General features: G+C 43.1%; 1 protein-coding gene across 1 annotated transcript in view; it reads right to left on the bottom strand.

The window, feature by feature from the left end:
* Positions 1-17,737, bottom strand: part of MERTK (MER proto-oncogene, tyrosine kinase) — a 114,666-nt gene that overhangs the window by 62,515 nt on the left and 34,414 nt on the right. Inside the window, exons 3-4 of the mRNA XM_055327181.1 lie at positions 9,290-9,390; positions 7,191-7,364 (exon numbers count right to left, since the gene is read on the bottom strand). Of these exons, the coding sequence (XP_055183156.1) occupies positions 7,191-7,364; positions 9,290-9,390 (275 nt within the window). The remainder of the gene's footprint in view (positions 1-7,190; positions 7,365-9,289; positions 9,391-17,737) is intronic.

Raw genomic sequence — 17,737 nt, 5'->3', positions numbered from 1 at the left:
AAAAGTCTGAAATTGGGGCCCCTGGGTAGCTCAGGCAGTTAAGCGTCTGATGATTTTGGCTCAGGTCATGATTTCAGGGTCATGAGATGGAGCCCGCATCTGGCTCTGTATTCAGTGTGGAATATACTTGAGAGTCTCTCTTTCCCTCTTCCTCTGCACCCCCACCCTCGGCCTGCACGTGCTTGCATGCTCTCTCTCTTTCAAATAGTAAACACATAAATGAACAAAATAGAGCAGCTATAAACTGCTCTATTTCTATCTTACTTCTATCTTCTCCTACCAAAGGAAAAAAAAAATCTTCAAATTAAAAAAGGTAAAATAAAAATTGTAATGAACTTGCAACCCCAAATAGGTTATGGTTGTGAGACTATATAATCATTTAGAAATAAATTAGGTCTCCAATCTGAGACAAACCATACTTAGCCTTGGGTATGAAAAGAATTTGCAGATATTTTCTTTTTTTTTTTTTTTTAAGATTTTATTTATTTATTCATGAGAGACACAGAGAGAGAGAGAGGCAGAGACACAGGCATTTGGAGAAGCAGGCTCCATGCAGGGACCCTGATGTGGGACTCGATCCCAGGACTCCAGGATCACGCCCTGGCCCTAAGGCAGGCACTGAACCGCTGAGCCACCCAGGGATCCCCGAATTTGCAGATCTTGTCACAGAAACACACTTCTACCTTCTAAGAAAACATGCAATAGAGGAATAGTTCTAGATGAACAGAGATTGACAGATTTTTGTCCCTATTTTCCTAAAGAAAAATGGCACTGATCCTGGTAGTACAGAATCATTGAGAGAGAAATCCACCATAAAACTTAAGAGAGGGCTATCAAACTCGTGCCTGTAAGAATGCAGGAAATTGTCACATCTGGTTTTTTGGCTCACCTACAAGTCTGGTCTGATTTCAAAATGAATTTCAAGCTGATTTCCAGACTTTCTGTAATAGCTACTTGCCTGATATGGTGATAACATCTCAGAAGAAAGAGAAGTAAATAGGAGGAAAATAAAACCAAGCATATTTACTAGTGGTTGAACAACAGCCAAGAAAGTTGATTTAATGAACTGATGTCAACTCAGAGTCTGCCTTTATCAACATGCCACTGGACTCTGCCCTCAGAGTGGAATCTAGATTTTCATCAACAACTTGGATGAGACACAAAAGGCAGCTGGCATAAAGCAGGGGGCGGGGGTGATTTGTTAATTGAAGGAAAGGACTGAGGTTCCAGATGGCCCCAGTGGGCTGGGACAATTGTTTAAATTTTATAAGGATAAATGGTAGGCTGAACTTCCAAAAATAATTAAATATACAAGAAACAGGAGAAGAACTTTGATTTTGCAGTAATTGAGAAGAAAAAAGACCTGAGGATTTCAGTTAAGTTCAATCTCAACATTAATCAATACATTAACCTTCATCAAAAAAAGTAATGCAAACTGCATTACCAAAAATATTGTGTACGGGACGCCTGGGTGGCTCAGCGGTTGAGCGTCTGCCTTTGGCCCAGGGCATGATCCTGGAATCCCAGGAATGAGTCCCATATCGGGCTCCCTGCATGGAGTCTGCTTCTCCCTCTGCCTCTCTCTCCCTCTCTCTCCCTCTCTCTCTCTCTCTCTCTGTCTCTCATGAATAAATAAATAAAATCTTAAAAAAAAGAAATATTGTGTACAAAACACTATTTTGCAGCTTCCACTGAACTTTATGCATGTCTTTTCAAAATAACATCAATGCTACTAAACTCTTTCAGAAAATAGAGGAGGTAGGGATAATTCCTAACTAGTTTTATGAGGTTAACAATACCCTGATACCAAAAACTGACATCCCAAAAACAAAATTATAGACCATTGCCTTCATGAGCATTGTTGTACAATAAAGAATTTAGCTTTTGTCCCTTATAATTTCCTGGGTGACAGGGGTAGCTTTGTTAGGTTTATGATGTGACTCACAATGGGCTCCTAGAAAACCTCAGGATGAAGACTGGTCATCAGAATGACCAGTCATGTGATGAGAGGGTTGAGGGGGTCTGGAGACTGTATTCAATCACACGGTCAATGATTTAATCAATTATGCATATGCAAGGAAACATCAATAAAAAGTCTGCACCCCAAAGCTCAGTGGAATGTCCTTTTCCTGGATGTGCCAAGAGGGTGTCACACCCTAATTCAAAGAGGAAAGGGCAGGGAAGCTCTGCATGCAGGATCCTCCCAGACATCACCTTAGCTAAACCCTTTGTAATAAAACTGTAATCGTTAAGCATAGCACTCTCCTGAGTTCTGTGAATTGGTCTAGCAAATTATCAAACTGGAGGGGGTCATGGGAACCTCCAAATTTATAGCTAGTCAGTAAGAAGTGCAGGTGGCCTGGGGAGCCCCCACTTTTGAGGCTTGTGGTTGGCATCTGAAGTGAGCCTTGTGGCAGACTTGGGCAGTTTACTTATCAGAACTGAATTTCAGTATACCTGGTTGGTGTTACTCTAGTCTGGCAGTGAAACAGAATAAAGGTAAATGCAAAAATCCTTAATTAAGTATTAGCAAATTGAATCCACCACAATACATCATGACCAGGTAGAGTTTATACCAAGAATGCAACACTGGTTTAACATTTAAAAATCAAATCAAAGTAATTTGCCATATTAGGAGAATAATGAAGAAAAACTATATAATTATATGATAAAAAGAATAAAATTTTTGGCAAACTGAGAATACAAGGAAACTTCTTCAACCTAATGAAGGGCACTGATCAAAACCTAGTTTATGTCATAGTTGGTGACTGGGACAGAGACATCAACTCTCCCCACTTTTATTCAGCATTGTGCTAGAGTCTTGGCCAGTAAAATAAGGAAAGGGACAGAAATAAAAAGATAAGAGCTGGACAAGTAAAAGTAAAACTGTCTTGATTTGCAGGTGACATTGTCTACAGAAAAAAATCTAAGGAATCTACAAAGCAACACCAAAAAAACTCTCTTAGAACTAAGACATTAACAAGGTTGTTGGATATAAGATCAACATACAAAAATTCATTTATTTCCTATATACTAATAGTAAACAATTGGGAAGTGAATCCCAATGTGCTACTTACCAGCATCAACAACATAAAACATAAAAAAAATAACTTTAATAAGTGACATATAAGACCTCTACATCAAGAACTATAAAAAATTGCTGAGAGAAATTAACGAAGACCTAAGTAAATGGACAGAGTATGTTCTTGGATTGGAAATCTCAATATTATTAAGATGTGATCTCTCCCTAAATTGACCTATAAATTCAATACAATTGTAAACAAAATCACAAAAGACTCTTTGCAAAAGTTGTTAAGCTGATTCTAAGATTTTTATGAGAATAAGCAAAAGACTCAAAGTGCTACTTCAATGAAGAGGATATACGACTGGTCTATAAGCACAAGAAAAAATTGCTAAAATCTTTTCTTTTTTTAAGATTTTTTCATTTATTTGAGAGAGAGAGACAGCACAACAGTGGGGAAGGGCAGAAGGAGAAGGAGAAGCAGACTCTCTGCTGAACAGGGAATCCAACAAGGGGCTCAATCCCAAAACCCTGAAATTATGACCTGAGCCACAGTTAGACACTTGACTGACTGAGCCACCCAGGTACCCCACTAAAACCTTTTCTAAATCTAAATTAGACGTTAGAGGAATGAAATGCAAATTTAAAATTTACCATTGCACATCCACTAGAATGTCTAAAATGAAAAAAAGCTAACCATATCAAATGTTGGCAAGGACATGGATAGAGCAACTGGAACACTCATCCAGTGTTGCCAGGAATATAACTTGGTACAACTTTAGAACACAGTTTGGTGGTTTCCTTAAAAGTTAAACATATGCCTAGTATATGATCCCATAGTTCTTCTAGGGGTATTATCCAGGACAAAATAAAATTATATGGCTCCCAAAAGACTTACACACAAGTATCTGTAAGTCCTTTATTATAACCAACAGTCATAACCATCCCAAATGTTCACCACACAAAAGAACAAAATGTAGCATATCAACACCATACAGCCCTGATGGTAATAACAACATACTACTCATACATCAACATGGATGAATCCCAAAAACATCATATTGAGGGAAAGAAACCTGACACAGAAGAATATACACTTTATGATTCCACTCATTTAACATTAAAGAACTAGCACACTAATCTGTGATGACAGACATTAGAATACCACTGCCTATGAGAGATGGGGACTGGTGGGAAGGGAATATGAGGGTAATGGCAATGTTCTGCCATGACTGAAGTGTCTACATTGACATGCGTGTCTACATTTATCAAAACTCACTGAGTCATGCATTTAAGTTCTATGCACTTGCTGTATGTCCATTTTATCTCAATGAAAACAAAGTTTTCTTTACGAGACTCAGAGCCAACATCCTAGAAAGGGTAGGGTATATTTTTCAAATTGACTTTGTTTGGCTTTTTCAATTTATTTATTTATATTTAAATTTTTTTTTAATTTAAATTTTAGGTAGTTAACATACAGTGCAATATTGGTAGAATTCAGTGATTCATCCCTTACATACAAAGCCCAGTGCTCATCATAACAAGTTAGTGCCCTCTCTAATGCCCACCACCTATCTAACCCAATCCCTACCCACCTCCTTTCATTAATCCTGAATTTGTTCTCTATCATTAAGGGTCTCTTATGGCTTGTTTCCCTTTCTCCTTTTTTTCTCTTCCTTCTTCCCATATGTTCATCTGTTTTCTTTCTTAAATTCTACATATGAGTGAGATCAAATGGTATTTGTCTTTCTCTGACTTATTTCACTTAGCATAATACACACCAGCTCCATTCATGTCATTCGATGGCTGAGTAATATTCCATTGTGTATACAACATCTTCTTTATCCATTCATCAGTTGATGGACATTTGGGCTCTCTCCATAGTTGATAATGCGAGAGAAGGTAATTGCAAATGACATATCTGATAAAGTGTTAGTATCCAAAATCTACAAAGAACTTATCAACCTCAACACCCAAAAAACAAATATCCCAGTTAAGAAATGGGCAGAAGACATGAAGAAATATTTTTCAAAAAAAGGCATCCAGATGGCACATGAAAAGATGTTAAACATCATTCATTCATCATCAAGGAAATACAAATCAAAACCATGATGAGATACCATCTCACACCTGTCAGGATGGCTAAAATTAACAACACAAGAAACAACAGGTGTTAGCGAGGATGCAGAGAAAGTGGAGCCCTCTTGCACTGTTGGTGGGAATGCAAACTGGTACAGCCACTCTGGAAAAAAGTATGGAGGTTCCTCAAATTGACTTTGAACTAAGAAGTAGCTTGATTATCAACTCTTTGGAGAAACTCAGAGCCACTTCAGATGGAAGCAGAGAAAACCATAGTATTCCTCGTGGTGTTCAGGAGTTGGGAAAGTGATTCAGAGATAAATCCAAGGAGCTGGCATTTACTTGCTGCTCCATTCTCACCATGAATATTCAGTGAGTGCTACTATGAATCAGGCACTGCCTTGGGACAGACAAAGTCCTTGTCCTTGCTGAGTATATAGTCTCTGAGAAGACAGACAAGGAAGCTAGACAAATAAATGGGGGGAGGATAGATTGTGACGGGTGCAGTGATGGAGTCCACAAGAACCCATGACTGGGGGGTCAATAAAGGGGTGGGGAGGACCTAAAATAGTTGAATGACCAGGCAAGGTTTCCTGGAAGAATCTCAGTTGTATTATGGGACAAAGGGCAGGCGGAAGAATACTGTAGGCAGACAGAAGAAAGAATGCAAAGGTCCTGAGGCAGGAAGGTGGGCCACGTGTGTGAGGAAATGACAGACAATCCGGATGACCAGTGCTTAATAATTAGGGAGGAGAAGGTGAGGTGGGGTGGGGTGGGGTTGGAGAGTTGGACAGCGGCCAGAGCATGCAGGGCCGATGGACAGGGGCAAGAATGACTCTGAATGACTGTCTATGACAATGGGGAGCCACCAAGGATGATGGATTCAAGTGAGGACAAGGGTGGAAGCAGAGACCAGTTAGGGAGCTACTGCACTAGTGTTGGTAAGAGCTGGCAGTGATGTGGAGCAGGGTGCTGCAGCACGAATGGAGAAAAAACAGACTGAGGACACAGGGTAGAAGGCGGGACAGAACTTGCTGATGCATTTGACATGAGAAATGAGAAAGAGGAAGGATGGGCCAATGGTGATATTTGCTAAGATGGGGAATTCTGTGGCAAAACAAGTCTCGTGGGGGAGGTGGATCGAGAGTTTCATTTTAAGATGCCTATGTACCAGCAAGTGAAAATGCCAAGGAGACAGTTGGGGACATGAGCCTGAGGCTCAGAAGAAAGGGCTGGGCCAGAGATATAAAGCTCAAGACCACATCACACAGGCAGTATTGAAGCCAGGGACACAGAGAACTGTCCCAGGGGAAGTGTCTCAGAGTGAAAAGAAGTGGGTTCAAGGATGAGGCTGTCAAGGGCAGAGGAGGAGCAGTGGAGTGGAGTGGGAAGGAAGCTAGGAAGACTGTTTCCAGAAGTTAACCCCTGTGCTCACAGTACCTAGAACAGCCTCTGGCATACAGCACTCCCTCACCACACAGTCACTGAATGCATGAAGAAAGGAAGGATTTAGGGGTTGGTACCTCTGCCAGATGTTGCCAAAAGCTGCCATGAGAGAAACCAAAGGGGAGCCCGTGGGCATTAGAAGCACGGGAAACAGCAAGGCCTTGATTCCAAGAGCACTGCCAGGGGAGTGCTGGGAACGAGGCCAGGGTGCTTCCATTCAGATGAGAATCTAGATGACTCCCGACTGTCAGTGTGGCCACAATCCCAAAATGACTCAATTGTCCCACAGCTCCCGTGACCGGTGCAGTTCCTTGCTATCACACCTCACATCAGTGGCTCCTGAAGCGCAAGACAGGCCAGGCCAGCCAAGCCCCGGCTGTGACAGGAGATGTGAGCAGGGCTCCCGCTGCCAGGGCTCAGGCATTCCCACCATTCTGCTCACTTAACCACAGACACCCCAACCCTGGCTTGTGAACTCTCACTCCCGAGATTCCCACCACCTCCCTCTCTACGTCCCCAGTCTCTAACCTCAGTGACACTTGTGTCTCATTGTCTTCTACCTCACCAGCAGTGGTCATCACACATTTGATCCCTTCCACTATTCAAGAGAAAACAACAAAGAAATCACACAACTCGGACTCACCAGGAACAGTTAGAACAGAGGGGGATCTTTCCGGCTGTTCATTCACACGGCTGCTGTTCTGAACCCAGAAAATGTTGACGGGCTCAGGAGGGCCCACAGCCTGACAGGTGAGGTTGAAGGCTGTGTTTCTCGTGACATTCAGGCTCTCGGGCTGTCTAGTAAAGTGAGGAAGTCCTGTAAAGAAAGAGTTCGGTGAAAGAATGTCTTAGATCTGCAAGCAAAGGCAAAGCCCCAAGGGGAATGGAGACTGTTCTGGAACTTGGCAAGAGATTTCTTTATATACCACCTCAGGTCTGAAATGGCCGGTTTTCACCTTCTGAAAGTTGGCTAAGAAAGAAGAGAAGCTTATTTTATTCTACCCAACTAGAATAAAAGTATCCTGGCTTTCTAGGATACTTTCCCAAAGGGGTTGTAATGGTGATTCAGAACTGGTTTTACCAGAAAGGAGACCTGGTGGTGTTGAAATTAGGTGTTACTCAAACTCCTGGGACAGGCTGGCACGTTTTCAGTATTCCTTACCAAAATACACACCATAAAAACAAAGCCACGTAATAGGTCCGCCTATTTTTGAGGATAATCTACTGGGTGTGGCACTTTAAGATGAGTGATAATGAATTGTAAAATCTGTACACTTGTGCAGGGCTGGATACTTTGCAAAGTGCCTTCTCCTGAGATCGATGTAGACACAGTTATGAAATTACATTCCTAAAATCTTCGACTGTCATTCAAAATTGAGGCCATAAGGGAACTTCAGAAGCATCTCAGAGAAAGACAGTCAGTACTCATTTGGAGCATGTGCCAAAAAATTAACAGGTCAAGCTAACTGTCCTCAGGGATTTAAACTGTATTCTTTCGGGGTTGAGAACTCACAGATCTGGTCCCAGAAGGAATGATGCGGGTGTGGCAAAATGGAATTCTTTTTTCCTGCTTCGAAGTTCTGTGAAGCTCCTTTTGGACCTAACATGTTTCTGCCCTGGACATTTTGCTGGCATTCTGACAAGTTAAATGTCCTCTCAATATTTTTCCAAGATTAACAGCAAACATAGGAACACCCCTGGGCTGATGTTTACATAACTCTGAGGAGGCATTAACTGTCCAGCCTGGCATGGGCCTAGAGCAAAGCTCTAAAGGAGACTCCTCTGAGGGGGGCCTCCTGAGGATTAGGTTTGTAAAAAAAAAAAAAAAGTGGGTAGCAGAGCACCCTTTCAGTGGGAGATGGTTCCAGATGAACTTCCTTGAAAAGCCAATGACCTGCTCTAAAGCCTGTGGTGAGGAGGGTCAGGAGAAAGTAGAAAAGAAAGGTGTTTGGATGCTTCTGCTGGTAGGAGTATCTCAGAAATCTGAGATTCAGGGGCCATGGAGGAAGCCAGTGAGTTGGTGAGGAATGACCGCCTGTGGTGATAATAGAGGTGCCTCCTCCCTGAAGCCTTCCTTGCCAGACCCTGCCATTGCAGAACCAGGCATGCACAACCAGAGACCCGGTCCTCAAGACCTGAGCTTACCTAGGCGTCAACTCACACTCCCCACTGCACTTCACATTCCTTGAGAGCGGAGACCACCTTCTCCTAGTCCATGTCTCACTTTTTACCCCCACCGAAACCGTCTCATGTCACGTCATGGAACTGCATTGAACCACGTACCTGACAAATCCTAGAGCCCACACGAGTCCCAAATCGAGCTGCTGACCCAGTTCAGGAATATGGCTCACAAAAAAAAAAAAAAAGGAATATGGCTCACCCTCCTAGGCAAATCACCACTAGATCAGGTGACTGGTATCTGATGCCAGCACTGAGAAATGGATGATGGAATACATTTTGCTTCTAAACAAAAGTCTCCAGATCTCTAGACTGCAAATAACCTGAGGACAAGAAAATCCATAATCTCAGCCTTTTTGCTGAGGATAGAGCTAAAACTTCAAGAACTGAATTCAGGTCATTCATTTATTATTTCCTAAAGTGTAAAAAGAGGATCACCTTGTAAAATGTCAGTGTTTACAAATTTGCAAAGTTTGCATACAGAATTATAAATGGGCACACCAAACTCCACAGTTTTATATGCAAAGCAATTAATACAGGCCACGCTGTGGCCTCTGGACTTACCTTGCACCTCGATGTAGATGGGGTCAGACACAATCTCTTCATTGTTTATTTTCATCTTACAGATATATGACCCATTGTCTGAACGCTGTACACTGGTTATGCTTCAAAGAAAACATACAAAGATATTTACCCTTTGAGTTCCTGTTACAGGAATAACGCTTTTCAACTTCTTTGTCATATGTTGTGTTGAATCTTGGGTGTCAACATGGCTAGATCATGATACCTAGATTTTTGGTCAAACATTACTCTAGATGTTTCTGTGAAAGTATTTTTCAGGTATGATTCACATTTAAATCAGTAGACTCTTGAGTAAAGATGACGCTTCATAACATGGGTGGGCCTCATCCAGTCGACTGAAGGACTTATGAGCAAAGACCAAGGTCTTCGAAGGAAGAGGGAATCCTGCCTCCAAGCTGCCTTCAGACTCAAGACCGCAATACCAACTTTTCCCTGGGTCTCTACCTGACGCCCTGCATGTTTCAGATTTGCAGGCACCGACAGTCACATTAACCAATTCCTTAAAATAACTTTCTCTTGTTCCCTCTTTGGTTCTGTTTCTCTGAAGAATCATGACTAATGTATACGCTGTCACTCTTCTTGCCTTAAATGGTAGGCTCTATACCCAGGTTCTCTATACTGGGGTATTGCCCTATAGAGGCATTTTACAAGTTTGTAGGGTTAAGTGGGCACAAAAACTAGGGACCACTGTGGCTTTTAGGAGTGAAGGGCCACTTTTAGGTACCAGGGGCAACTGTTTCATATCCCAGATGACTTTCTGAGTCTAGAACCAAGTTCCATTTACATACACACAAAGAATTTTGTCTGATTTTGATACCCACCTAATTTCCTAGGGCTGCCATTATCTGAGAATGGGGGCCACCCTTCCTTTGTCCTGTTTGGAACTTGGCCAAGACTCAGATCACTGACAGCACCTCTCCACCTGCAGCTGCCATATGCATGGGGGCATGCCAGGATGCAAGTTTAAGATTTTATTTATTTATTTGAGAGAGAGCCTGAGTGGGGGCAGGGGCAGAGGGAGAGGGAGAAGCAGATTCCCTGTGGATTGCAGAGCCTGATAATGCTGCTGCTGCAGAGCTGGATCTCAGGACCCGAGATCATGACCTAAGCCCAAGTCAGACACTTAGCTGACTGAGCCGCCCAGGTGCCCCTCCCAGTGTACTTTATTATCTCTCTTAGAGTGGGCAGGCCCGGCATTTACACGTTCATGTTCATATTATTATAGATCATTTTCCTTTTGTTGTCCTTTTTTAAAAAAATATTTTATTTATTTATTCATGATAGACATGGGGGGGGAGGGCAGAGACACAGGCAGAGAGGGAGAAGCAGGCTCCACCCCGGGAGCCCGACACGGAACTGGATTCCGGGACCCCAGGATCATGTCCTGGGCCAAAGGCAGGCGCTAAACCACCAAGCCATCCAGGGATCCCCATCTTTTGTTGTCCTTATACTACAGTTTGAACACTATATGTTGTAAAGTATCTGCTATAGACAGGCAGCCTTGGCTCTGAGATCTTGAGAATTCTGCTTTCCACCCTTCCAACGTGTTCATAAACGGGAAGTTCCACACTACCTGTCCTTAGCTGGGAGTGGGAAGGGGTGAGGAAACGAGGAACTCTTTGAAATGTTCTCAGACACTCGCCAAGAGAGGTCCTCTTCACTGGCCCAAAGGCACTGATTTCTTCTACTCTACTCATCAGACAGAGCAAAGGTCATGGCAAGAGAAAAAAAGTAAAAGAAGAAAACCATGGAGGGGTCCATCTTCCTTTCCAGCAGCTTGCTCCCTGATACAATTTATTTATCCTAAAGCAAAATAAAAACCCATCCCTCAAGCTGTCAAGGGCTGAACCTTAATGCTTAGAAGAGACTAGGAAGCTGGCAAGGTGGGAGGGGATGCCATCCTTGCCCATGGGCCCCGCGGGCAACAGAGAGCAGCTGCCAGGAGAAACACAGCACAGTGGTACCAAGAGCCAATCTGCCACAACGAGGCACCTAGGCCTTGAGGCTGAACACACGTTTTTAGAACAAGGAACATTTTAAATTACAACTTCTCCCTCAACATGCCATTTTGCAGCTTCCTTTTAGCTTCTGATTAGCAGAGTAGCTAAAATACATGTCAAGAATGGTGTCAATCAATGGTACCAGGGTGGCTCAGTTGGTTGTGTTTGCCTTCAGCTCAGGTCATGATCTCAGGATCCTGGGATGGAGTCCCCTTGCCAGGCTCCCTGCTCAGCAGGGAGTCTGCTTCTCCCTCTCCCTCTGCCACTTCCTTTACTTGTGCTTTTTATCTCTCAAATAAATAAACTAAATCTTAAAAAAAAAAAAAAAAAGAAAGAAAAAAGAATGGCGTCAATCAGAACTAGGGGAACCAGAGCTGTTTAGGTTAACATTACCTCCTTATTGTTTCTAAGACCGAAAAACGTGACTCTCACTTGTCACCTGAATTTCCTGATGTGCCAATCTGATTAGCACCCCACTGACTTAGAATACTCTGTCTTCCTCTTTCCCCTCATTCATGTGTAGGAGTGACATAATTTTGGAATTGCACCTAATGGATGAATGTTGGGTTTGGGAAAGACTCAAGGTCAAAGAAAGGTCAGATACTCTCCACGTTTTAGGACAAGGACTGAAGGTCACAACATCTAGAGGTCACCAGGAAAACATGGGAAGAGACCTCAAAGGGCAAATATCTCCAAATAAGGATCTAGCTGACCCTCTTCTGATGAATCTCCCTGGATGTCATGATGGCAGGAAGACACATGAGAGATGGCATGTGTCTAGAATGGTGTCCTGTCCATCAGGAGTATCAGCTAGTGGCTGAATAGTACACCCTGTTCTTGGTAGCTCCTGAAGATTCTGCATGGCTGACCAGTCTAGGCTTTTCTGCAGTTCCAAAAAATACTAAGGTCATGGCTACTGAAGACGGGAGGTCCTTTCCACAGATCTCAAAAGTTCATTGTAGAAGAGGAGTTATTTTTTTGAGGCAAAATTCAGGGGCTGGACTGATGATGAGATCTGATAGGCTGAGGATTGCTGTGCCTTTGAAGATCTGGCTCTGGCACAGGGTCTGGGACTCCAGTATTGCAACAGGCTGGCCACATGACTTAGAGAACCAGGGATCAGAGTGAAAGTGAAGGCCACAGAGGTCCCTCTGTGCAGGGCAGAGCCCCAGGAAAGCAGCCCATGGATGCATGGTACAACTGCACAGAGGGCCCAAGGAACTGAGAAACCATCAGGCCTAAGTAACAGCTTAGCAGCACAGCCGGGGCTGTAGCAATTAGATGCAGAAGGCACAAAAACCCTAGTTAAGCCAACCAGGCCAGGAGTAGAAAAGGAGAGTGCAAAGGGAACATGATCAAAACTGTCTTTAGTCACTCATATCAGGAAGAGGTCAGCAATCGTCTGGGGAGAAAGGCTATGTGCCTGCCTTAATCATCAAGTCCAGATCCATCTTACTTATAGCACAAGAAAGATTTTCCACAAATAATTCTATTTGTTGCTTCCCAGACATGCAAGTTAAAGCTGGCATGCTGAAGGCTGGGCGTGGGGTGAGCTGGAGACAGAAGAGGTTGTCCTTAAGTTCCTCCCTCTCCCTAAAGGAAACAGCAGGCCTAGTCCCTGGAGGTTCACCAGCAAAGGCCCTAAGCTCAGAATAGCAATCTAGGCATTCTAACAACTGAGTAAGAGGAGTTCCAGAAAGAACACAGGAAAGGGAGCATAACTGAACAAAATGCCCCAGAGCTGGAGATCTAGGACTTTCCTTCCCAGACCCTTAGGTGGGCAACACAGTGGGAGAAAAAAGACCCAGTAAGGGGCTTCACCAGGGAATGTCACAACTCCAAGATAACGTGGAGATCCCAGAAGCTTCCAGAGAGAAGGAAAGCAGCACCACACATGATCAGAACAGCACCATGCTTCTCAAGAACAAATCTAAGGGTGAAAAGGAGGTCTGTCAATCACTTCCAAACCACAACAGGAAATTATTTTCCTTTTGAATTCCATATCCAGCCAAACTACCTCAAGGTGAGCGCAGAAAAAATAATGGCATTTTCAGACATGCAAATTCCATGCTGATGGTGGGTGGGCTCCATGCCAAAGTGGAGGAGTGACCACCAAAAGGCAGGGTTGGGGGCCAGGCATGTGGAACCCAGGCTCCTGGAGCAAAGAGGTGCCATGAAGGCCCCCAGTACGAGAGCAAAGATGACTGAGCTGTACCCTGTAGCTGGGGAGCAAGCGTGCCCAGACTTGAGCTATCCTGGGACAGGCATCTCCCAGGAAAAAAATCAGTCCTGATTTCAGAATATCACTCTGTGAGGAGATGCTTTTAGAAAATTAAGATGCTTTTTAGAAACTTAAGCAGACTAACAAATGAGGAAGCTATTAAATTGAAGAAAATCCAAAAGCAGAAGAAGAAGAAGTAAGATGTAAGCGCAGCCTTCTACATGACTCAGCTGAAACAGCATTTACACAGCCACAAAAAACATTGGATCCTGGGTATTGATTTAACCAGAGCTTTAACATTTTATTAGATGAACTCTGGGGCCAGGCACACATGAACGCGCACACACACACACACACACACACACACACACGACTCATATGGATTGAATATCTCCGACAGATACCCAAGAAGTGAATAACCACAGCTCCTTGCTGGGGAAGGGCTGGATGATGGAGTGGAAGAAGATTTTTGAACAGTTGGAGTATTTTACCCTGTGTATGCATCGCTTTAAAGAAGGTATAACAACCGTGTCAGATTTAGGTCAAATACAAACATCTGAACCAGGGAGAACCAAAGCCACTGTAGGGACTCAGCCACCGCGTCTAGACAGGAACCACCTGGACAGAGCCGCAGGGCCGCAGCTGTAAAACCAGTCACAGTAGCGCAGCCCCGGCTGGGTTAGCCCCAGAACGGGCGGCAGACACTCAGCCTCCCCGTCCCGCAGACCTAGCCCAGCTCCACTGCCGCACTCAGGAATGGCTCTTCGGGAACAGCTATGTTCTACAGCCTTCTTAAAAGAAAGACAAAAGGCACAAATACTGCACAATTCCCCTTATAGGAGGTACCTAGATAAGTCAGCATTACAAAGTAGAATAGAGGTCACCAAAGGTCAGGGGGAAAAGGGGATGAGGAGTTAGTGTTCAAAGGGCAAGGAGTTTCCCTTTGGGAGGATGAGAACGTTCTGGGAATGGATGGTGGTGAGGGCTGTACAATCATGTGAATAGACTTAACGCTGCGGAATTGCACACCCGGAAAGGGTTAAAATAGTACATTTTGGGCAGCCCGGGTGGCTCAGCGGTTTAGCGTCGCCTTCAGCCCAGGGCGTGATCCTGGAGTCCCAGGATCGAGTCCCACATCAGGCTCCCTGCATGGAGCCTGCTTCTCCCTCTGCCTGTGTCTCTGCCTCTCTCTCTCTCCTCTTTGTGTTTCTCATGAATAAAGTCTTTTAAAAAAATTTAAAAAAATAGTACATTTTATCCTCTGCACATTTTACCACAATAAAAAAATTAAAAATGAAAAAATGTATTTAGAGAACTATAAGTTTTAGAAAGCAATAAAGTCCTTCCAGCTTTAGCTACTGACAGTCAAGCTAGAATTTAATTCCCAAAGGGGAATCCCGAGGCTACACAGAAAACATATCCAATCCTTTCCCTTTGCCACAAATTACGCCAATAAATTAAATCTGCAGAGTCCGGCAGCCTACAGGAACAGCGGCTTTTGTTTCTGTTTGAGAGTTGGTCTCCCCAGTCTTTTGGTCTGATGGCTAGTGCCTGCCTGGAATGCTTTATCCGACCAGCAAGTGTTTCCACCTACATCAGAGTACCTTATGTCCTGTGGCAGACCGTAGAGCTAACTGTGTATCCCCAAAATTACAACCCTCTTTTAGAGACTCCAGGGAAAGGCCCCTGTTCATGCAGCATCCCAGGATCTGGATAAATGGATGAGCTATAGTTTTAAGTTGGTATCTGGCGCAAATGAGGCACAATACCAATTGGAGAGCCAAGCGGATGGTCCAGCCCAGGGACTTAAGTCCTGCAAAGGAGAACAACTGTAAGCTCTGAAGATGCAGCCTAAGCTGCACACCATCCAGGACTAGGTCAGGAATGTGGGGTAGGAGGCAGGGTGGAGGTGCAATTTTCAGTATCAATCACAATTTTCAGTATCAAGCCATCAATTAAGAATACTCTAATCTGGGCAGCCTCAGTGGCTCAGAGGTTTAGCGCCGCCTTCAGCCCAGGGTGTGATCCTGGGGACCTGGGATGGAGTCCCATGTTGGGTGGGCTCCCTGCCTGGGACCTGCTTCTCCCTCTGCCTGTGTCTCTGCTTCTCTCTCTGTGTGTCTCTCATGAATAAATAAATAAAATCTTAAATAAAAAAAAAAAGAATACTCCAACCTATTAGCTTAGCAGACATGGAGCGTTTCCTATACCTATAATAGATGTCCAAGTGAAAGAGGAAAAAATGTGAATTATTAGCATAGAATGGACCCAGTTCGAGAGGACATCTGGACTTGAAGTACCATATCAGTTATTTCTTCCCTTGTACACACCGATCAATGTTGGCATTTTGAAAATAATTTTTAAGGTTTTCCCTTTACAAGGATGCCTGGGTGGCTCAGTGACTGACTGTCTGCCTTTGGCTCAGTGGTTGAACATCTGCCTTTGGCTCAGGTCTCAATTCTGGGGTCCTGGGATTGAGTCCTGCATCAGGCTCCCCCTATGGAGCTTGCTTCTCCCTCTGCCTATGTCTCTGCCTCTCTCTCTCTGTATTTCTCATGAATAAATAAATAAAAATATTTTCAAAAAGTTTTCCCTTTACAATATAATTTACATTCTTCCATATTTGCTTCTGTTTTACAATAGCAGGTTACAGAGGCATCTGGCAGCCATCAAAATATTTTGAAGACTTTTCATAAAACAGGAAAACATTCTTAATGTTAAGTGAACGAAACAAGATATGTAATCATCTGTGTCATAAAATGGCAATTTCATTTCAGGAATATTCAATTTATATGTGCTTGGAAAAGCTTTCTCGGGGTTGTGGACCACAGGTTTTCTACAGGTATTTGGTATTTTCTAAGTATTTAACAAAGTACATATATCACTATAAAAATAACTTTAAAATATATACAGAGAAGAATCAAGACCAAGCAGTTTCTAAAATCTTTCAGAAACACTCTCACTCATGATATTAAATCTCCTTCAGCCTTTCCCAAGTAGGTGGGACTTGTACTTGAATGAACATGAACTTCTATCATTTCCACCCCGACCCTCAGTTTATTATTATTATTTTTAAAGATTTCATTTATTTATTCATGACAGAGAGAGAGAATCCCACATCGGGCTCCCGGTGCATGGAGCCTGCTTCTCCCTCTGCCTGTGTCTCTGCCTCTCTCTCTCTCTCTCTGTGACTATCATAAATAAATAAAAATCAAAAAAAAAAAAAAAAAAGAGAGAGAGAGAGAGAGGAGAGCTCCACTGCATTAAGGATGCACATGTCCTAACTTACACCTTCAACCAGAACCAGGTCTTGTTTTAGGGTCAGAGACCAGACAATTGACCAATGCTTGTTTTCAGAACAGGGGTTTGGGAGTTTAAGTGTGAGGTCTGATATAGAAGAGGAAATGTGGAAGCAAGAAAGACTGAGAAAGTTAAATCACATCCACAATCTTGGCAGTCTCCACCAACTCACAGATGCTTCATATTTAAAGGATGCATGCTGAAACAAACCGGTGTGGGGGCCTCAAACTGGAGACCCCATCATTTTCAAAATTCATCTAAATTCTAGCCTTTCTTATAATAACAACTCATACAAAAATGGTCCTATGACCTAGCTCCAAATACCTTGTGTTTCTCTCCATAATTGCTCTGATTCCTGCCAATATGCACACATTGGCATTTTGTACACTCCCTTAAATACATGTAGTCCATACTGGTATTATTAATGGCAACTCCAACAAAATTGAAGGCTAATGAATTCCTTTTTTTTAAATAAATTAATTTTTATTGGTGTTCAATTAGCTAATGAATTCCTGATTAAATTCCATATATTAAAAGCCTGGAGTTTTTGACTCTTCACTGTTCCTGGGAACCAGAGTAGATTTGTTTTAGGACCCACGAGATGTGGGAAGAAAGGACACTGCAGGTGTGCAAATCAAGCCCCCTGCTTAAGGGTGACAGCTTACTCCCTAGTGATCCTGGTCATAGTCAGCCTACTCATAGGGACCTCAGGGTCCTCATCTAAGAGATATCAAATGTAGAGTCTTTACTCTCCTGTCAAGAAATTACCGAAATATGTATAATCTTGATTAAGTCATTACAATTTACTTCACTGAATCACCATATAGCTCCTGGGTCACCTGACTTTAATACAGTTGAAGAATATTATAATGGTGGACTTGTCTCCAAAGCTACTCCATTCAGCAGAGT

This window comes from Nyctereutes procyonoides, unplaced genomic scaffold (genome assembly GCF_905146905.1).
Source record: "Nyctereutes procyonoides isolate TBG_1078 unplaced genomic scaffold, NYPRO_anot_genome, whole genome shotgun sequence".
NCBI lineage: Eukaryota > Metazoa > Chordata > Mammalia > Carnivora > Canidae > Nyctereutes > Nyctereutes procyonoides.
The sequence above is the reverse complement of the archived record's forward strand: the minus strand, read 5'-3'. Positions and strand labels throughout refer to the sequence as shown.